General features: G+C 40.4%; 1 protein-coding gene and 1 pseudogene across 2 annotated transcripts in view; one reads left to right on the forward strand and one right to left on the reverse strand.

The window, feature by feature from the left end:
* Positions 1 to 9242: 9242 nt before the first annotated feature.
* LOC139779979 (uncharacterized) overlaps positions 9243 to 23590 on the reverse strand; it is a 247240-nt gene continuing 232892 nt past the window's right edge. For both annotated transcript variants that reach the window (XM_071718519.1, XM_071718520.1), the window contains one exon: positions 9243 to 9416. In XM_071718519.1, coding sequence (XP_071574620.1) covers positions 9271 to 9416 — 146 coding nt within the window. In that variant the 3' untranslated portion in view covers positions 9243 to 9270. The remainder of the gene's footprint in view (positions 9417 to 23590) is intronic.
* LOC139779981 (uncharacterized) lies at positions 16344 to 17267 on the forward strand (annotated as a pseudogene).

Below are 23590 nucleotides of genomic sequence, written 5' to 3' on the forward strand. Positions count from 1 at the left end.
GAGAGAGAGAGAGAGAGAGAGAGAGAGAGAGAGAGAGAGAGAGAGAGAGAGAGAGAGAGAGAGAGAGAGAGAGCAAAGGGTATATACCGAGGGATGTGCAGCGATACATCGAGACACCTTTGACACCTTTCTGGTAAATGTGCAAATTAACATTAAAAATAATGGAGTGTGATGTGACATAATTTTTGTGCCAAGGGTTTCCACAGTATGGAGGTGGTGGAAGGTTTCGGTCTGAGGCTCACGCGGAAGGATCTCTACGCGCTGGCCGACTTAAATTGGCTGAACGATAAAGTTATAAACTTTTACATGAATCTGTTGATCGCTAGAGACACATCTTCCGACACGTATCCAAAAGTACATGCAATGAACAAATTCTTTTATCCAAAATTTCAGTGAGCGGTCACTCGTCTCTGAAGCGATGGACCAGTAAAGTTGACATATTCGTACAGGATCTTATAGTTGTACCTATACATCTGAATTTCACTAATGTATATTGATAGTAGATTTCCGCGATAAATCAATTGTACATTATGATAGTATGGGTGGCGATAATCCGAAATGTCTGGCGGCGCTAAAACAATATGTACAGGAGGAGATTCTGAACAAGAAAAAACACCCTTACGATATGAGTAATTGGAAATTTCAGTCTGCCAAGAACATTCCACAACAGATGAACGGTAGCGATTGTGGCGTGTTCTCTTGTATGTTTGCTGAGTATGTCTGCGCAAACAAAAAAATTACATTTACGCAGGACGACATGCCGCGTTTTAGAAAGAAAATGTTTAAAGAAATAATAAATAGAAAACTTTTATAAAAAATATATAATAAAAAATATTAAAAATATAAAATACAAAAATGTGTGATTAATATTCCATCCATTAGTATAATACATACGTTACATTACATACATACATACATACATACATACATACATACATACATACATACATACATACATACATACATACATACATACTGTCACGACTTTTTCACTCCCGGAGCGGTCCGGGGCGTGTGCCGGATCAAAAGGGAAAAGGATAGCGGGATGATAGGCCTCTCCGGTGATTCTCTCGCACCTCCGACACTCCGCGAAACGATTTTAATGTTGGGCGCCAGACGCGTGCATTCGCGTCCGCGAAATCGCGAGAAACCAAAAACGAGACGCAAAACGAAATAAGTCGGTGTGCGAGGGAATGGCTAGCTCGACCTAATAGCAGGGCGGTGTTGATGGAGGGCAGCGCGGTACTTGGCGGGGTGACACAAAATAATTAAGATCACGAACTCAAGCGATTAACAAATAAAAGATAACATTTATTCTGTAGTAATTCTCCGATGAAACAGTAAATGCCAATTTGGCTTCCTCTAATCGAACCAAAACAAATAGCAGGTGGTAGATAACGCGGGCGTCAAATTTTTAATAACCAAATATGATAACGCGGACGCCAGAAATAAACGGAGAATGACGTTAACTCAGTAGACGCGCGGAATGCGCCGTTAGTAAGCGAAATAACGCGAGAAAAGAACTAAATTTCTAGATCACCGAGATTATAGAAGTTCACAGATAATAATAGCAGAAGATTACGCGGACAAATAATAGAGAGTAGCGGTCAAATTACGACCGACTACGGCGTAACTGGAATAAACGAAATAATACATGAAATGCCGCAAAATGATAGTGCGCCACGCTCAGAACGCGTGAACGCCAGGTCCAAACCCGTGCAGGGATTCTGTCGCCAAATAATCTTAATCTAACGCAAGTAATAATATTAATCTAACGCAAGTAATAATCCTAATCTAACGCAGAGAATAAACGTGACGCGAGTAACGTCCCAACGCAAGAAGGAACGAACGCAACATGTGATATCGCCAAGGACATCCTAACGCGAAGAATAAGGCGCCGGGGCGCTTGACATAACGCGAAATACTAAACTAACGCGAGGAAATATGCGGAATTACCGCGAGCAATACTATAACTAACGCGAAATTACCGATTTATCCTAACGCAGGAAACTGAGATTAACGCAAGTGATTCCGATCGAACGCAACACACGCGATCGTCAGCGATCGTCCAACGCGGAAAATGATGCGCCGAGACACTCGGCGTAACGCGAAATACTCGAATTAACGCGAGAAAGATTACGGAATTATCGCAAGTAATATAATAACGAGACGCAATATTAGGTCAACGCGGATGGCATCTTAAGGCGAACAGCATCCTAACGCGAATAATATCTCAACGCAGCCGATATCGCGAGGATAATCTAAATGTCCGAACGCGAATCGTAAGTAACGCAGTTAAACCAACGCGAATAACCGTCTGATGCCATTAATATTGCGTGCAGAATCTAAGATTCGACCGGGCGAAGTACTACGCACAACGAGACACGCGGTCGTGAACGCGAAGGGCGCGAGAAATGGCGTATTCGCGATATCAAATGTCGTCATTGACGCGCCTACCGCGATCTCCAGGAGTCCGTAGACTTCGATCGCGATCCCAAGGCCACGAGACCATTCCGGTGCCCCTCGCTCTCGCTACCGATCGCCAAATACGCCTTGTCGGCGAATACGCTAATTATCGCGAGTATTCCCGAGCGAGAACGCGACCCGGGGAGCGGTGTCGTGGCTTTACATCGAATATTACCGAGGCAACCTCACCGTAGGCTGATTCTCTCTCGAGGATTTTCGCCGTCGTCCCAAGGGTCGGAAGAGCAGCTGCGAGAAGTTCAACAAGCTCCAACGTACGAAACGACAAAGTGCGGAACACAAAATTATCGCGACTTAGACTTGGCGTGTTTCGATGGGCGAGGACGATCCAAGAATGCTCCCGAAATTTCGCTCGATGGCGGAATCGATAGCGCACCCCACCCCGGGCGTACGCGGCCCCGCGACGTTGGAGCGCGGACCAATGAGGGGTGAGCCCGCAGGCTCGCGGCGGATTCGTGCGTAGGGCCGTGAATTACGGCTTTCCGCAGGGCGCTAAACGGCCCTTCGCTCGCGCGGCAATTTTTCCGGGATTCTTCCCGGCAGCGGACGGGACGTTTTTGCCTCCGCGTTCCTTCCTGTCGGTTCGGGAATGGTGGCCAACCATCCCGGGATCCGGTCAGTAATGTGAGGAGGGCAGGTGAGCTGATTTCGCCCCGGCGTCCCGGGGCCCTGCCATTATGGGCTCGCCCGCCGCTGTGTCACGCGCCGCGCGCGTGTTTTCCTGCGCTCCGTCGCTCTCGGCGGCCCGCGAGTTGTCGCTTCGATCCGCTTTCCGTCGTCCGATTTCTCGCCTTGTCCTTCTCGTTGATTCCGCTTTCGCGCCCTCTGCATCCTCTCAGGAAACTCCGGTCTTCGGCTCGGTGAGGCGCCACGCAAATGATACAAAATAAAATAAAGGATCAGAATATCGTAACGCAATTATAATATGCCCCTGGAGATCTCGCATCGATTCGTTGAACCGTCCTCGGGCGTGAAAAAGGTCGCGAAACCCGCGCCTTGTGACGGCGGCGGGGCGCTGCAACGATGCAGCGAAACTGCAACGTCACAATACATACATACATACATACATACATACATACATGCATGTATGCATGCATGCATACATGCATACATTCATACATGCTTACATGCTTACATGCATACATGCATACATACGTACATATATACACACATATATTATATTACATACACATAAATTATATTACATACATTGCATACATTGCATACATTATATTACATACATTGCATACATTAATCTTCATGTTTAATAGCTATCATTTATTTCACACGGACACTTGGCAAGAGGCGTTTCCTGCCATATGGCATAATCACCTTTACTGTTCCTAGGTACTGTGAAGTCAACCGTGCCTATGAAGTTTATCGCAAAACGCCTTTAAGTCCTCAGCGTTCATGTTACGACATCTCTTTGGAATTTTCATCGGAACTCTACTCATATACCATTTCGATCTGTCACCGAAAGCTATTATTGTTCGTATCCACAGTTTTTCCCGCAGACATGGATTTCCGATCCCCCTTCGCAGAGGATACGTCGCCAGATTCCAGCGAGCGTCTTCTTTCAACGCGACCGCCCTAAGACCATATAAGTTCGGAGATAGAGGTTCGCGACGATGAACACCACCGTCCGATTCCGATGATAATGACTCGCTGCAAAATACATCGACTCTATCGTTGTCGTCATCCATGTCGGACGCCCACATTAATGATCCTGCTTCTATTGTCCCGTTTACAATGCGAAGCGAAAAAAAATCTAATATATAATTTTGTTACAATCTTAAAGATTCTTTTGTAGCAGTTAGATCACATTACATTACGTTATACTACATACATACATACGTATATATATTATGTTATAAAGGTATTCGGTAATGTCCCCACGGTAACGTATCGGTCGAATCCGGTACGATATATCGCTTATCGTCGTACGGACTAGAGTGATTTTCGTCTCGCGGATAGTGTACACTTCGTGCAATTTCGATCTTATGCATGACTGCGATCGAGTCATTTCGATCTCATCGTTCAGACACCGCGTGTAGTCGTTGAACGTAATGGTACGCGCGACGATGTTGCTTTTAACACCTTTCGCTTTTTTAGTGTCTTTTTTACCATCGACTCGCAAGGCGTACATTTTCGCCCTAAGTCCAACGAATTCGGTCATGATCGTACCGTTGTTTTCGTCCTTCATCAGGCTCGGCACTTTTTTATTGATGAGAGGCATACCATACGCGTTATCTACCGCGTAATCACTCGTGTTGAACCTGGCTATATCACGTTTCATGTTTTCGTACGCATCGTCGCACTCTATGTGATAAATCAGACTATCGGTGTCGGTGTACAAGACTCTACACATGTCGCGGTACAGGGGAGACATGTACTCGTGGTGAAATTCGTCCAAACAGACTTTCGACATGTCGAGGATGCACATGCCGACGTAAATATGTTTGTCGAATTTCACCTCGAGGCGTCAATAATTTGAAATCGTAGTCGGATAACGCGGAAAATTTGAAACATATAATTTTTAACTTATCCTTATCGAGGAAGGATGCCAATTTTGCGAGACTTGTGATGAGAAGTTTGTACGAAGCTAAGCTAAGTGTGTCACTTGTCGTCTTCGCTCGGTAGTCGGATGGCACAGTTGTTTACCTCTCGGCAGTCTACCGTGTGAGACTGCAACTTGTCGCTCAAACTAAGATAATGTAAACATCTGCAAAAAAACATTTTTGTAAATTTTTATACAAAAAATAAAATATTCTATAATTTGATTTAAAAAAGTATAGGTACTTACCAATCGCAAATGTATTTCCGACGATGGTGCATGCTCAATTGTGAACTAACGAGACGCGATAGATGCTTGATCCACACGAAATGCCCCACGTTGTCGTCTCGCGGGTCCTGCACGTACAGCAGATTCACGCTTATCAATTTTTTGGTCGGTAAGCCGTATTGGAAGAACGTTTGACGTCTTCTGTCCTTCGATAGTATACACATTGATGGATATATCGTTGAGTCGTTCGAACTTTTTAGTTTGACTCAATGTCATTAGAAACTCAATGTCTTGTAAATTTAGTACTGTTATATAATGGGGGTATGAGGATTCCCGTTCTGAATGTCTTTCGGCTGGATGTAAGGCTGCGACCACTGACCACGCGAAACACGCCATTGTCCATAGATTGCACGTTGATCACCGCTTTCTTCGTTTTAATTTCTTGAGACAATTTCAGGCGACACCCTGCGCGTAACGGATTGTACTTGTTGACGTTCACCGTCAAATTGATGTTCCATGTTTTATCTATTTCACACTATTTTTTTTATTAAATCGCTTCACAGAGTCTTTTGCAGAGCACTTGCACGTGATAATGTTCAACCATAAAATAATGAAGAAACCGCAATACTTTTCGACCGATGCATCGCTGCACATATGCTTTCATATCATACTACTGCGTCTTGACGCGCTTCATCCCTCGGTATATACCCTTTGCTCTCTCTTTCGCTCCAACTAAATCTTGAAAGATTATTTCTTCCTTTGTTTTGCATTTCTTCCTTTGTTTTGCGTACTGCGTCGTAAAAAAATAGTGCGAAACAGATACGTCTACGCAATAACCACCCCCTTTTCCAAGAAAAAAATTTGTTTATGGCGCCCGCGAAACATGTCCCGACAGGTTCGATGCGTCATCGACTGTCCTTCGCTGTTAAAAATAACGGTCATCTCACGGCACAACAAGTTGAATTTAATTATTTGCATTCGTCTACGCGTATGGCAATAGAAAAAGCTTTTAGCGTATTGAAAGGACGCTTTTTCAACTCACGGATGCCTTAGAGCACATGAGGATTTGCGACAACGCCCACCCACTGTTGCGTTCCTGGAACTCCTCGAGAGACGCTAATGTGGGTTCGATAACGGAATTGTCGAGACGGTCGATGTCAAGTTCACGCAATTTTCCGATATTGCGTCCACTGTAACGGATCCTACGCAAGTATCGAATGTAATACGCGCTAGCGATGCCTTCGATAAACATCAGCTCGTCGATTGCGAGCTCGCAGCGTTAGTTTTTAATGCGCTTCCGTAGTACGTAAGAAAAAATATGTAAAAAAGAAGAATAAAAAGTAATTTTTAAGTATAAATTATGCTATAATTTCTTTGCACGCATTTCCATTCGAGCCGTATATGCGACGTCCGCCAGAACTCCAGCTACTTGAATTTACAAACAAATATCACATACCGTAACATAGAAGCGAGGCGCCGATGTTCTGGCAGACGTCGGCGCTCGCCTTTGTAGTGCGAGACGTATTGCGACTATCAGTTTTATACACTGTCATTATATTTTTCTCTGGCGACTTCTCCGTTCTGCAACCGTCATTGAATTCAGTCTCACTGAGTCCACGAAAAGTTGCAGACGTGTTCGGATGTGTTCTGTGATTTTGTGACAACTTTTTTTACGACTGTTGTTTTGTGATGTCTCCGCGCCTTTCGCTACAAGACGCTTGTGATATAGAGGAGAGCGAAATTCAGGAGCGAGGGCTCGCTGGTCCCGCGCTCTTGCTCCAGGCAGCTCAGGTGGGCACGCTACCCGGCATCGGACGCGGGCGGGCGCAGCTGTACGCTGCCCGCCTGGCGGAGGGCCGGGGGTTTCGTCTTACCGCGGAGGACGAAAGATTGGCAGACGAGGCGCTGGTTGCCTACGCGAACCGCTTGTCGAGGGCTCAGGCAGTTTCTATCCGCCGCCCTGGTCCCCAAAATTCGCGGGAGTCGTTGCTGGCTGCGTTGAGACGAAGGGAGAGCCGCGGCCATGGGGCCCCCCTTCATCGAAATTAAGGTAGGATTTGTTTCTTAATTAGACCCCTCGCCCTGGAACGCAAACCCCGCGGCGCGAACGCGGATCCCCCTCCTCCCGCGAACCCCTCGCTCTACCTGTGCACGTGTGTCATACACGTGAGTCATTCCGGTGAGTCATACACGTGGTATGTCAAGGTCAAGGAAATACATGTGAGTCATACATGTGAGTCATACACGTGAGTCATCCCGGTGATGTCATCGTGAGTCATACACGTGGTATGTCAAGGCCCTGCGTAATCCGATACCCCCTGTAATCCGATACCCCTGTAATCTGATACTCCCCTTGCCCCGCCCGCCCCCTCCCACGAAATCCGATACTCCCTCCTTTGTACGGCTCACCCCCCCCCCGCGTAATCCGATACCCCCTCTCTCACCCCCCTCGGAGCTCCCGGGTTATAACTCCCCTAGTGTAACTACTTATGGAAGGTAGCAGATTGGCCAGAGACCTGGAAGGAGGGAGTGATCGTGTCATAGCGAAAAAGGGGGAAAGGGAGAGGGTGGAAGACTATAGGGGGCTTTGTTATCTACCTTATACTAGGTTATCTATTTTATACAAGGTGTACGTGGCGGGAGAGGTTCAGTTGCGCACAGCACAATTGCGCACGTTGCAATTGCACACATATAGTTGCGCACCGTTTGATTGGACACGTTTCAATTGCTCACAGTTCGTTTGGACACATTTTATTTGCGCACAGTTCAATTGGACACCGTTGCTTTTGGACACAACATATATTATTAACTTAGTTAAATAAATAAACGTATGTTGCATTGGACACAGTTCTTTTGCGCACAGTTCAATTACTTCAATTGCGCACAGTTCTTTTGCGTACAGTTCTTTTGCGCACAGTTCAATTGCGCACAGTTCTTTTGCGAGTTCAATTGCGCACAGTTCAATTGCGCACAGTTCATTTGCGTACAATTCTTTTGCGCACAGTTTATTTGCGCACAGTTTATTTGCACAGTTTGTTTGCACACAGTTCGATCAAGCGTACATGCTAAGTTATAAAGGAGGTTCACCCTGCCTACCGGTGGAGGTGGGTGCGGGAGGGAGGGCCGAAGGCCCCCCTTGCACCCCCCGCGCGCGTGTGTGTGTATGTGTATATGGTAATTTTTAAATGCGCTTGATCGAACTATGTGCAAAGGAATTGTGTGCAAATGACCTGTGCGCAATTGAACTGTGCGAAAAAGAACTGTTCGAAAAAGAACTGTGCACAATTGAACTGTGCACAATTGAACTGTGCACAATTGAACTGTGCGCAATTGAACTGTGCGCAAAAGAACTGTGCGTAAAAGAACTGTGCGCAATTGAACTGTGCGCAATTGAACTGTGCGCAATTGAACTGTGCGCAATTGAACTGTGTGCAATTGAACTGTGCGCAATTGAACTGTGCGCAAAAGAACTGTGTTCAATGCAACATACATTTATTTATTTAAATAAGTTAACAATATGTGTTGTGTCCAAAAGCAACGGTGTCTAATTAAACTGTGCGCAAATGAAATGTGTCCAAATGAACTGTGCGCAATTGAAACGTGTCCGATCGAACGGTGCGCAACTTTATGTGTCCAATAGCACTGTGTGCAATTGCAACGTGTGCAATTGCACTGTGCGCTAGTGAAGGGTTCTCTTCACTCTTTACAACGGTATACCACATTTGACTAAAATTATTTGTTTTGTTGTTAAAAATCGGCACCGAAAAAATAGTGACGACTTCGCCCCGGTCTCCCCTACAACAATTTTTCGTGGAGATATGCTTATTTGAAATTATGTGAAATTTTGATATGAATTGAATGTTGCGATAATTTTGTTGACTAGTGTACATAGTGTACATACTACATTAGACTAGTGTAGATTATATTACATTTTCTATTATTTTGATAATTATTATCTAATTCTTAAGCAGAATTATATTAGAATATAAAAATATTTTGTAACATTAATTACCAGTTATAAAGTGTATTCCTCCTGCAAGACGTTTAAACATATAGCGTGGATTCAGAAATGTGTAAATCGAAAAACAGAAGCCCATCATCATCATAAAAAGACCGATTAAAGCAAATGAGACCTCAGTTCTGGCATAATCTGAAAATAAAAAATGCATAAAATAAAATTTTGAGCACCTTTTTGTTAAACTATAGAATACACTACATAATCATACCTAGTGAGAAATGTATAGTTGACTCGACGTCGAATCAATCAGTACAAAATTACCTTCTTCAAAAAAGGTAAAAAAAGGCGCCAAGTACACACGCAATGTATTTTGTAAATCCAAAAATCCAATCTAAGTGGTAGTAGGTTTATTTCTCCTTAACAAAATTATATCACAAAATTGCGTTATCTAACTCAACCTAAGTGATATGTTATTTAAAAAAAATATATGAAATCTTTAATTAAATTGCGCCAATTACAAAGAGAATATATGTATATATATGGTAAATGTCTAGATTAAGGGCGACCTCACCGATTTCAATGACCTTGATATATGTTGTCAAGGTCATGACCCCGAGTGACCTTTAGAAGGTTTTAGCCGTCGCTCGTTATTCGTTAAAAAGTTATTAACAAAAAAAAATTTGGAAAATATAGCAGCTATTTTGAGTATTGGAAGGCATAAATGACTAATATATATTTCGAAATAGTTCACGCATACACTTTCCACGCGAAACGAGGTGCCACATGGGTTTGTGGCGTGCTTTACAAGCTCGTTTATTGTATATCGCCACAAATATTTACACAGATGATCGACTAACTTATCTTGTTTAATACCACTTCTACTTAAACGAGCTTGTAAAGCACGCCACGAACCCATGTGGCATTTCGTTTTGCGTCGAAAATGTATGCGTGAACTATTTCGACATATATATTAGTCATTTATGCCTTCCAATACTCAAAATAGCTGCTATATTTTCCAAACCTTGTTAATAACTTTTTAACGAATAACGAGCGACGGCTAAAACGTTCTGAAGGTCACTCGGGATCATGACCTTAACAACATATATCAAGGTCATTGAAATCGGTGAGGTCGCCTTTAATCTAGACATTTACCCCCAAGTAGTACATATCTTTGTACTCCCATTTAAGGGTTTTCCTATTCCAACCCAAATAGTAGCTTTAATTCTCCTTAACAAAATTATAATATTACAAAAAATTATTTTAATCACAAAGAATTAAAAAGGTAACAGTAGAAAATAAAAATATTTCATTAAAATAAAATAAATAAATTTTTCTTGTAAAAAAACTTAGCGCTGCTTTTTTACTCTCGTCGCATTTTTTCCTAAATTATTTTTATTGTTTTTTATTCAAAAATTTGAGTACTTTATTAAATTTCTAGCAGAGGTCTAGCAGCGCCAAGTTTTTTTACAAGAAAAATTTATTTATTTTATTTTATTAAAATATTTTTATTTTCTACTGTGTAACGTGACATTGTCGCGTCCACCGCCCAGACGGTAGTTCGGCCGAGGGGAAGGTCGGGGATGGCGCCTCGACACGAGTACGGGAGGGTTAATTGCGCTAATTATATTTTTAGTTAGACTTTATAGAAACAACAGGTAGTGCCGGAGCGGGGGATCGATGAGGAATTAGAGATGTAACGACTAATGTCGCAGCGAGAGACGGATGAGCACGTGGGAAACGCGAGACGGAGTGGTTGGCCGACGGGCGGGCCACCGGGGCCCACCGCCGAGGAAGCGCATTGGAATGTCTCGCACAGCACGATACTGGCCCCGCCGCAGCACAACCAAGGGTGCACCACCGCGACTGCAGCGCGGGTGGACGACCCACATTTCCTCCGACGGTACCGAGGGGCCGAGCGGCACAGCCACGGCCCGGCCAGCCTGGTGAAAAGCCGCGATGGGCCCGCATTCATAATAGCCATTTGAAGGGACCGCGGAAAACGGCGGACATTGAGAGCGTCGCCGCGAGCAGGGCGGCACGCACGACCAATCGGCGGGGCGGAAAACTGCGAGCTTGGGGCGCGGGCGCGGGGGCCCAGCGTGGTTCCGCCGAATTGGCCACTCCTCACTGTCGAACCAGCCGCAGCCGAGGTGACATCCCTAAAAGTGCCCCGACGCCGCCAAGCAGCAGCGAGCAGCAAATCTGTAAGATCTCCACTCCGGTACTGCCGCGATATTAAGGGCTCGATCTCGGCCACGGCCTCGTACGATTTAAGGCAAATATCGATTAGATTACCGTATAGATCGATCCGATTAACCTCTACACGTGGCGACCGGCACCCGTTACCGCGGATGCCGATTAGATTTGTCGTGGCATTTAGCTGAGATCGCGCGCGCGGGGTTGGCTGAGATCATACCCAGAAAGTTTATTGGAAGGCCCTCCTCGAAAACTCTTACGCGGCCGACAGTCAATTTGCGTTTAATGTATCGTGTTGCGTATGTGAATCTGGATATTTGTTGCGTATGGAAGCGTACCGTGAACGGTGCGTTTCGGGAAATATTGCGTTTTGCGTATGTGAGAGCGTGCCGCGGGCGGTGCGTTTCGGGAAATATTGCGTGTATCGTGTAGTGTTGCGTATGTGAGAGCGTGCCGCGGACGGCGCGTTTCGGGAGATATTGCGTTTGGATATTGCGTTGTCCTACCGAGAGCCTCGCGGATATTTTGCGTCGCGTTGCGCGGGCAAGTATCGTCGCGCTTGCTCGAGGGGAAATCTCGCGAACGTGTTAATCGCGTTTATGGTATAGTGTTGCGTACTTGGGAGTATTTGTCGTGCGATTGGACGTATTGCGTTAGTGTGGCGTACTCGCGATTGTTAATGAGATAATTGCGGTATTGTGTAGTGTTGCGTCTTTGCGAATATTAACAGAGATAATCGCGATATTGCGTTCGCGCTACGTCGAGAATAGCGTGTTGCGCCCGCTCGAAGGGGAGTCTCGCGGACATGATGCTATCACGTGCTCCGCGCGTGCATTAGCTACCGGTTAGATTACCGCGTTACTGACACCTTAATTCCATCTATATTTTGTCTATGATTTCTCTGAAATACACACTGTTATTATTATTTTTGTGTCGATTGCGCTACGCCCCCTCCTCACTCCTCCACAAACGAACGTTACGCCCTGAGCTTGTGTCGAGGCTGCAGAAACGGATATCGGGAACCGCATTGTCGAAACGTGGTGCGCGTAATCGCACCTGGCGCCCATTTGGAATCTTTCGTCGGGAGGAACCTTTACGGGAAGTGTTTTGGAGGAATATCGTCTGTTTAGCAGTTAATTTGCGGCAGCGCCCTTTCGGCTAGCGAGACCGAAGGAAAACGGGTCGCAACTGTTACCTTTTTAATTCTTTGTAATGATTCTTTGTAATATTATAATTTTGTTAAGGGGAATTAAAGCTACTACTTGGGTTGGAACAGGAAGACCCTTGAATGGGGGCACAAAGATATGTACTACTTGGGTTTTATCTTTTAAAAGTAGTTGTACAACTATTATTTTTTAAAGCAATATATATTCTCTTTGTAATTGGCGCAATTTAATTAAAGATTTCATATATTTTTTTGAAATAACATATCACTTAGGTTGAATTAGATAACGCAATTTTGTGATATAATTTTGTTAAGGAGAAATAAAGCTACTACTACTTAGGTTGGATTTTTGGATTTACAAAGTACATTGCGTGTACTTGGCGCCTTTTTTACCTTTTTTGAAAAAAGTAATTTTGTGGTATCACGCATTTTGTTGTGTTAAGGAGCTTCCCTAGTGTGACAGGGCCTAAAATAAATGATTTTTAAAAGGAAAACGACAAAGCCAATTGATGAACAACTTTTCCCAAATATTTTACTATATTTCAAGAGTGCATACAAATTTTTTCAAAATTTTATATCTGTTATTAAGCCCGTGCCAGCCATTTTTTTGGAGCGCCGCGAAAAAACGGTGACCACGATTGCAGCCGTTGTAGTTATCTGAAACATAAAAGCAAAAGGATTCTTAATCTACTTGAGTGTGGCTATCGTCTGAAACAGAATCATGAAAAAAATATTGAAAATTTAAAAAATTATAGCGATTATAATTATTAAAATAATTAATAAAATAATTATAATCGCTATAATTTTTTAAATTTTCAATATTTTTTCATGATTCTGTTTCAGACGATAGCCACACTCAAGTAGATTAAGAATCATTTTGCTTTTTTGTTTCAGATAACTACAACGGCTGCAATCGTGGTCACCGTTTTTTCGCGGCGCTCCAAAAAAATGGCTGGCACGGGCTTAATAACAGATATAAAATTTTGAAAAAATTTATATGCACTTGAAATATAGTAAAATATATGGGAAAAGTTGTTTATCAATTGGCTTTGTCGTTTTCCTTTTAAAAATCATATATCTCATCCGAATTTCTGTAAATACACCACGTTTATGCTCAATTTTCAAGGTGTTCCCCAAGCACCACGAACTTTTTATTAGCTTTATCGTATTCAGGAGATCAAGATCTACAAAAAACACTATTTCTTTTACTTACACCTTTTTGGGCAAAATTCGTCCCTTTTTTAACATCCTTCTTTTTTGCACTTTATTTAACTTACCAAAATATATTTAAATCAGTTCTGCGACCGCATTTTGATGTTATACTTTTTCTCTTTCTTTGATGTTATACTTTTGCTCTTTCTTTAAATGTTTATTTCAATTTTCACAGATTTTCCGCTATTTTTCTCGATTATCTAAAAATCTAGACGTGATGGAGCAAAACGGTTTACGAATTCGGATTCAGTGACCCAAAATCTATAAGAAACACCTACTCTGATCCCAGTTGCTTTTCAAAAAAAAATTTTTGTGGTCCTGTGTTATTTTAATACAGAATTATTTTTACTAATTATCAATTTGCAAAAAGAAATTAATTCATTATTGTCTAAATGCTAATTTTCATGTAACTAGAAATTTTTTCTGACAAATTACCAATTTTTTGAGTAATGCGTAATTTACTTTTACCTAAATGTTATTAATTTTTACGTAATTAGTAATTTTTTGTAACTAATTATTAATTTGCTAATTCAATAAAACTTAAGGTAAATATCAAGAGACACGGTAGTGTCTCGCGCCAAGTACACGCAAAGCGAGACGCACCGTGACTCTTTTACGCGACGCACAGTGGTTCCAAATCCCGAAAAGCTGGCCAAAAGTCGAAAAATAAAGTTTTAATCTAGGGGATTTTGACTGTTAGGTTGGGTAGAGGGAAGGTTGAAATGTAATTAACCGAGGTTTGATAGTGAGAATTGTTTATACTTGCTTTTATACAGCCAGTACAAAAGTGACCTCCGAACGATTAGCATCTGGCACGCACGCAAGGAGAAAGTAACGTTGGATTTAGAAGTATACCAAAATTCACACGTTTCACCGATTTGAATTTTATAAAATGGATCTTTTAGTTGAAAGTAAGTAGAATATGAACATGTATTTCAAATGTTATATTAATAATATACAAATTAGCATATTATAAATATAATTTGCCCACATTTATGTAAAATTACATGAGAAACTTATAGAAAATTAGAGAAAAAGTTATAAGTTCTGCAGAGTTCTCCAAAAAACGTTATTGTGGATTGTAGCTTATACTGTTATCTAATAAAATAAACAAATACTAGCTGCCCATAGCTGCCCCTCCGGTTTTTTGCAAGTTTTTGTGATGAAAATCGCGTAAATGAGTCACGGTGCGTCTCGCTCCGCGCGTACTTGGCGCGAGACACTACCGTGTCTCTTGATACAAATACCTTACATACATTTTTATGTTCTAACAAATTTGTCATGGATATTTTATTTTTAATTACAGAATAAAATATTAAATTTATATTAATAACAGTATATATTTTAATATTTCAGAATCTACAGATAATACCGAAAAAATTGGTTTATCAAGAAAGGAGATTTTTCTTTTATTGAAGGACCATTTAAACGAAAATGCAACCATAGCATATAAAAAAATTGAAGATATCATGTCAAAGAAATTACAATCCTCTTTTATATTACCAGAATCTGTGAAACCAATTATACGCAAATTAATTTTTGATTTTAAAACAAAGTGGCAGCAAGCTAAAAGGATGGAACAAAGATTTTTTAATACTTTTGATAATTATCTAAATGTTTTTGTTTGTTTCGAAGAAGCTAAAAAAGTTGTAGAAACGCCAAAAAAATCGGATTCAGGTCGCCCTGCCTCAGAATTTGCAAGTTCGAGTGAAAGAACAAAGCGAAGAAGAACTGAAAGTCTTCGTTCAGAGGCAAGTGTCCAAGAACTGTCTTACGCGACGCAAATAAGTCTTTGAGCTGCAGGAGAAACGGATGCTGCAAATGTTATAAAGGATGTGACAATAGGTAGCCCATCAAAAGCAAAAAAGTATAGAAGGTCTATTGAATTAGTTTAAGAAAATATTCTTTCTGCCGATTCTGCTCTTTCGCTTTTGATCGAGCTGAAATTATCAAGAAGCCAATATCAAGGTTTACGAGCTATAAGCAGAGAAAATAAATGCAAGTTATATCCATCATATAATGCAGTATTGGAAGCTAAGCGTAAATGCTACCCACTTAAGTCAAGCATTTCCGTAACAGAATGTAGTGCTGAAGTAAAACTACAGGCTCTTTTAGATCATACAGCTGAACGAATTTTATTAACACAAATGGATGTTATAAAAAGCTTGGTTTCTGAAAATGTTCGTAATTTAAATTTAATTTGTAAATGGGGTTGCGATGGCACCTCTGGTCAAAGTATGTACAAACAAAAATTTAGCGATGATGACGGAAGTAAATCGGATGCAAACGTTTTTTTCACTTCTCTAGTATCATTACAACTCATATCTACTGATGAAACTACAAAGGCAGAAATTGTAATATGGAAAAATCCGAGACCTTCTTCTCCTCGATTTTGCAGGCCTATAAGGTTACAATTTTTACATGAAAATCCTGAAGCTACCATTAATGAAGCAAATTACATTAAAGAACAAGAAAGTAAACTTGTCAGTTTCGAAAAAATAATGGATGGAAAAGAAATTACAGTATCGTATAAGCTTGCTCTAACAATGATAGACGCTAAAGTTTGCAACGCACTTACCAATACTGAATCTACTCAACGTTGCTACTTATGTAATACAACATCCAAAAACTTCAATGATATTGATGCAATTTTACAAAAAGAAGTGAAAGAAGATAATTTGCAGTTTGGATTATCTACGCTTCATGCATGGATACGGTTTTTCAAGTGCTGCTTACATTTGTCATACAAACTCAACATAAAAAAATGGCAAGCGTGCACTGCTGAGGAGAAGGAAAAAACGCAGACTCGAACAAACAATATAAAAAAAGGTATTCGTTTGCAACTGGGACTTATCATCGATCAACCAAAGCCTGGTTTTGGTACTATAAACGACGGAAATACTGCTCGACGATCCTTTAAAAATTCCACCATTTCCGCCTGTATAACAGGAGTTGATGAAGATTTAATTAAACGATTTTATATAATATTACAAGCAATTTCAAGTGACCATGAAATCAATTTAACTAAATTTCGAGAATACTCAATAGAAACAGCTCGTAAATTTGTACAACTGTATCCATGGTACTATATGCCAACTTCAGTACACAAACTTTTAATTCATGGCACAGAAATAATATCTTCTTCTTTATTGCCGATCGGACAAATGGCAGAAAATGCTCAAGAATCTACAAACAAATATATTAAACGGTTTCGAGAAGACTTTTCAAGAAAAAAATAGTAGAATTAACACAATGGAAGATGTTTTTTTACGACTCTTGGTAGCATCAGATCCATTTATATCAAGTATAAGAAAATTACTACAAAAAAAATAAAATCATTGTCGTCAGAAGCAGTGTAGTTATTAATTCCACCATACGATGAAACGAGTGATGAAGCCTCTAATGTTTCCACAGCACAGTCAACTGATTATGACACCAATGATGATTCAACAGACGAAGACTTTGATTAATAATTTACATATCAATAATAATTTCGTCCGCCAGTGAATAAAATCAGCAATTCAATTTATTTCTCGATTAACTGGCGCGATATATACAAGAATGCACAACGTTTCGGCTCTATATTCGAGCCCTTTTCAAGTGCGAACTGAAACAGGAACAGCGAAAAAGAAAAACAATATAAATAAATCGAGACAATATTAAGTTAACGACGTTATTAAATATTGAGCAATACCTATCATCTATTGACTCGTCACATAATTAGTACAGATTCCTGAGTTCATGAGCATGTTCCCGCATGGCCCTAAAGGTTAGCTGTGGACCAATCTTAATTTGTAGCAACAATGATATATGAGGAGAGAAAGCGACGATCAAGAAAAAACTTACGAATCTCATAATAGGATTTCGCGTATGACTAGTTCTTCGTTGCGACATGTTACATGTATGCGAGTACTTGGGAGACTGAGCGGACAACAAAAGAAACAAGGTGTCCCGAGGTAGAAATATAAACAGTTAAACTGACATGATGACACTGTCGTATATCGTATTTAAATTCTCGGTATCTTTTTTTAAATTGATCGTGTTCTTATTTTTCTTTATAAAGAACATTTTAGCGATCTCTCTCATTTTCAAGTGAGGTTCTTTGTGTAATATTTTCGGATCTGACCACTTAAAATTGTGGTCATTCTGTATCCGGTGCTTGCTTACGACAGAGAAATGTCGTATCTCCTCAAATTAATGGGGATCTCCCCTCTCTCCAATATTAGCTGATATGGTCATGGAGGATCTTGAGACCCCCATGGGATCTCCCCTCTCTCCAATATTAGCTGATATGGTCATGGAGGATCTTGAGACCCCCATGGGATCTCCCCTTTCTCCAATATTAGCTGATATGGTCATGGAGGATCTTGAGACTCACTGTTTAAGTTTATTGGACTTCGATGTTCGTGTTTACCTCCGCTATGTAGATGACGTTTTTACCATAGTGCCGAAGCGAGCTATAAATGCTTTATTGGAAGCGTTCAACGGTTACCACCCACGGTTGCGTTTCACCTATGAAATTGAAACTGGTGATTCGTTGCCGTTTCTGGATACTATTGTAATTAGGGACGGTGATGAGTTAATCACCAATTGGTATAGGAAACCAACTTTTTCGGGGAAATACATTAATTACTTTTCTAACCATCCACTCAAATATAAAATCAACAGTATAAATAACTTAGTGGATCGTGCTATCTTGTTGTCAGACGAGCGTTTCCATCACGCCAACATTAATATTATTAAAAATATCCTTGTGGATAATAGCTTCCCGATTAAGTTGGTTAATAAGCATATTAACAATAGATTGCGACAATTAGAAAATAGAAGGGACTTGAGTACCAATTCCGAACGCGACAGCACGTTCGATGTACGCAGATGTGTGGTGATCCCTTATGTGAAGGGCTTAAGCGCGGGCATACGGGGTACTCTTGAGAGAGTCCGCTGTGACGTGGTATATAAGATACCGAAAAAACTCAGTGCTGTCATCAGGAGGGGCAAGGACAGATTAGCGACTAACAGGGAAACTAATGTGGTTTACAAAATTGATTGTGAGAATTGCGACGCGTCTTACATTGGGCAGACGAAGAGACATCTCGAGACAAGAGTGAAAGAACATTTCAGCGATATTAAAAAACATGACAGCAATTTCTCTGTCGTAAGCAAGCACCGGATACAGAATGACCACAATTTTAAGTGGTCAGATCCGAAAATATTACACAAAGAACCTCACTTGAAAATGAGAGAGATCGCTGAAATGTTCTTTATAAAGAAAAATAAGAACACGATCAATTTAAAAAAAGATACCGAGAATTTAAATACGATATACGACAGTGTCATCATGTCAGTTTAACTGTTTATATTTCTACCTCGGGACACCTTGTTTCTTTTGTTGTCCGCTCAGTCTCCCAAGTACTCGCATACATGTAACATGTCGCAACGAAGAACTAGTCATACGCAAAATCCTATTATGAGATTCGTAAGTTTTTTCTTGATCGTCGCTTTCTCTCCTCATATATCATTGTTGCTACAAATTAAGATTGGTCCACAGCTGACCTTTAGGGCCATGCGGGAACATGCTCATGAACTCAGGAATCTGTACTAATTATGTGACGAGTCAATAGATGATAGGTATTGCTCAATATTTAATAACGTCGTTAACTTAATATTGTCTCGATTTATTTATATTGTTTTTCTTTTTCGCTGTTCCTGTTTCAGTTCGCACTTGAAAAGGGCTCGAATATAGAGCCGAAACGTTGTGCATTCTTGTATATATCGCGCCAGTTAATCGAGAAATAAATTGAATTGCTGATAATAATTTACATTATACATTTTTTATTTAATAATTATTAAACTTGACTCACTGACTCACGATACGTCAGAGTGACAGGTACATTTTAACACTGCGACTTACTGGTCTGTAATGCTCCAAAGGACAATCGAATTTGAATTTTTCCTTTCTTCCTGGTCTTCCAACCCGGGAGTTAAGCCTCGAAGATGCGATCGATTCGGAGCAATTGCATACTGGCATATCCACAGCCTGACAGATTACCGAACATTCGTATGATTTTTATTTCATTGATTTGACTGCGCTTTTCTACTGATCGACTATATCATTTTATCGCGTTTGACTGTAATTTATATCGTCTGAAATTTTCATGTATTTTAATTTTGTTTACACGCTGAAGATGACACAAAGAAAGTGTCGAAACGTCCGAATATGTATTAACTAATATATTTTATCCTATTGACTATATTTTGATTGCGCATTAATTACCGCGCGTGGTTCCGATTGCCTCTCTCACTTTCCTTTATTTGATTTGTTCAGGAGAGCCTATACTTAGTTTATTATTATTAAACTTATTTTGATAAATGCATATTTATTATACATCTTTTACTTTTTATTTGAGCTCCTACTAATAATTTTCTAAATTTTAAATTTACAGTAAATAAAAAAGAACTATCTTTAATTATTTAAACATAAATTTTTTGTTCTATTCTTGATATTTATTAACTTTATTTTATTTCTAATTTATAATTAACGGTTATGACAAAAAATGTATCTATTTTCGTTTTTTAAACGTCTTTTTTAACATTCATGTCCGCCATATTGGATCCGCCATTTTTATTTGTCATTTTGATCTTGGATTCGTAATCAGCGACCTCAACAACCCCCCGTTACCAAATTTCGTACCAATTGAAAACCGCTTTCATATTTTGACCAGGTTTTTAGGATTTGGAACCACTGTGCGACGCGACGAATTGCGAATACTCGAGATTTTGAGATCTCAATAACGAGTGAACGGATCAAGCTCTAAGTAGGCTTGATCGATAGCTTGGGGTCGATTTATAAATAAAAGTGTTTTTATTTTTCCCTTACGTGCCCTATGAGCAGAGATTTTGTAATGTAAAGTCTGAAGTGAGTAAATTTTTATTAAGATACGTCAACGTCGTCAGAACGTCACTTTCACTTTTTCGACGCTAGCGGTGCTAGTATCGCCAGTTTTGAGCGTCTTTATCTGTTTTCTATTTCTGCACTGCTGAACTAGTGCACACTGGTGCAGTAAGTTAGGTGCGCTCAGTAGATGGCATTTGAGAGTATCAAAAAGAGATATATATTTTCGACACCATGCGGCGCTAGTATGGCTATATTTATTATCGACCCAGCGAGTAAATCCATTCGAGTCGATATATCGATATATGTACGTGTGCGTACTCCGCTCAGTGCAGTCAGTGTGTTCAGCGCGCTGTCAGTCAGTTATAACCTAGAAATAGTGATGGTCGTGACCGTCGCCGCGTGATAGATAGTGAAATATATATTGACGGGAGGGAGCTGATATACCAAGCCAGCTGATACCGAGGAGATCTTTGAAGGAAGGTGTATCCAAAATCGCACACGTACGTATATGCTGTCTTGTAAAAGTTGCTAAAGTTAAAGAGAACGAAAAAGTGATCTGTATCTATGCACGTTTGAGAGGCACTATTTTTCTGAAAAATCTATCGTATTTATATGCACGTGTAACAGGCACTATCGCGTAATAAAGATTTCTCCGAAGTATGTTAATTATTTTTTAGTAATACATTTTGTGTAGTAAAAAAGATTCTGAGAAGCAAAATTGTCGCTCGTGTTCCGTTTGTTTCTAATTAATACTTAAAATATCACAATATCAATAAGTAAGGAAATGATATTTAAAATGACAATTTATGGATATAAGTATATTTCGCTTCTTACTTTAATTAGATATTATATTATGTTATTTAAACTTCAATATAGTATCTGATTGATATATTATATTCAGTAAAACAAATCAAGAGACACGGTAGTGTCTCGCGCCAAGTACACGCGCAGCGCGAAACCGCCGTGACTATTTTACGCGAACGCACGAGTTGCAAGTACCCGAGATTTTGAGATTAATAATAGTCCTTGCTTGCAATTTAAGATGTAATTGGTAATGTGAATACATGGCCCATTCGAAAAATGTTTTAGGATAAAAATATAAAGAATCACAATTTAAGCAGAAAACAGTTTGTGCTTTTGGTTATGTTGAGGATTATAGGATTGGAGTAGAAAGAAAGCACGTGCGACTCGTCTGATTGCTCCACACAAAGTGATATATATTCCCGACACCTGTACAACGCAATCGGAGTTACTCCGAAATCGGGCAGATCGCGACACCGTACATGTATAGAATAGTGCCACGCATAGCAGTCCGCGACATATAGCTTATTAATACATTATCCCTAGATGAGATGCGAAAAAAGCACATTCAAATGTACTATCTAACAGTTAAAGCAGAGAATACTCTGTATTTATGCTTTCTATTATTCTCTGCTTTAACAAAGATTGATAATTTTAAAATATATGATCGAATGAAGTTGTAAATAACATATGATCTAATAGTAAGAAGTGAAATATAGATCCATAAATTAATTATTATTTCTTTGCTTACTGATATCCCGATATTTTAAGTATTAATTATAAACAAACGAAACGACAATTTTCCTTTTGAGAATATTTTTTACTACCCAAAATACATAAAATTTGAAAAGAAATCGGAGAGAGTGCCGTAATACTACATACATATTTACTTAAAGTTTTATTGAATGAGCAAATTAGTAATTAGTCAAAAAATTACTAATTACTTAAAAATTAATAATAGTTAGGTAAAAGTAAATTACGCATTACAAATAAAAAATGGTAATTTGTCAGAGAAAAATGTCTAATTACGTAAAAATTTGTATAGTAAAAATAAATTCTTTATTATTAAAATAACTAATAGTTTGTAAAAAATGAATTATTACTTATTTGAAAATTAATAATTAGTGGATAAGGAATAATTAGTCTCATTGTTAGGTAAATTACTTATTTAAAAAAATATTAATGGGGTTAATATAAATAATTTAATTATTGCAGTTAAACATGATTTAAAAAACATTATGTTTAATGTTATATATATGTTCGGCGTACCGCCTTGTATATATTTGTAGTTGTAAATAGTTAGATTAGTCGTTAGATTAGTAGTCAGATTAGTCGTGCTGTCGTTCTTTTCTTTTCTTTCGCGCGAAACGTCGGTGGATCGCGGTCGGCAGAGATCAACCGACTCACCTATTGGTGCTGCCATCGCCCATCCACCGACGGCAGCAATTACCCCCAAAAAAGGGAGCACCTACTCGCCCGCGGCACATTGCAGGACCGCGGGCACTCATCGTCACGTAGTCGTGGAACACGGAACAAAACTTTGGGAACGCCCGGCCGCATGTTTACCGATCTCTCGTCTGCTTCGCCTGCTTTCCCGCTTGCTTTGCCTGCTCACCTGCTTGCGTGTGCCTGCTCTCGCTATCTGAATGCATGCCAAAAGGGCCACGGACAGAACGAGAATTGGCGGATTCCAGGGGACGACCGGCGAACCACGGTGAGTTGCTTTTCGCTTTTCGCTTCCGCGTTGCATGCGCACATTTCGCTTTCTCGCTTTATAACTTGTTCGCGAGAGGATTTGATTACCCCTCTGGTCCTTCGAACTATTATAGACCATCTCGCCTCCGGGGGCCTGACACCCCCCCCCCGCTCATTGGTCCTTCGAGCCGGATCTTTCGCGTTAGAAAAATACCGCCGACCTTTCGCTTATCTCGCTTTATTCGCTAATTTCGTTCGCTCTTGCAATCGCGAATTGCAATAACGCGTGGCGTGTTAATAATCTTTAGTTTCGCGCGATATCTCTCGCTCGCAATTCTGTAGTTTCGCTTCGCGACGAGAATACTCGCGTGAATTTCTCGCTCGTCGTAACACGTGCCATTG

The sequence above is a fragment of the Temnothorax nylanderi genome, unplaced genomic scaffold (genome assembly GCF_030848795.1).
Source record: "Temnothorax nylanderi isolate EJ_2023f unplaced genomic scaffold, tnyl_v1.0 TNYL_tig0253_pilon, whole genome shotgun sequence".
NCBI classification, from domain to species: domain Eukaryota; kingdom Metazoa; phylum Arthropoda; class Insecta; order Hymenoptera; family Formicidae; genus Temnothorax; species Temnothorax nylanderi.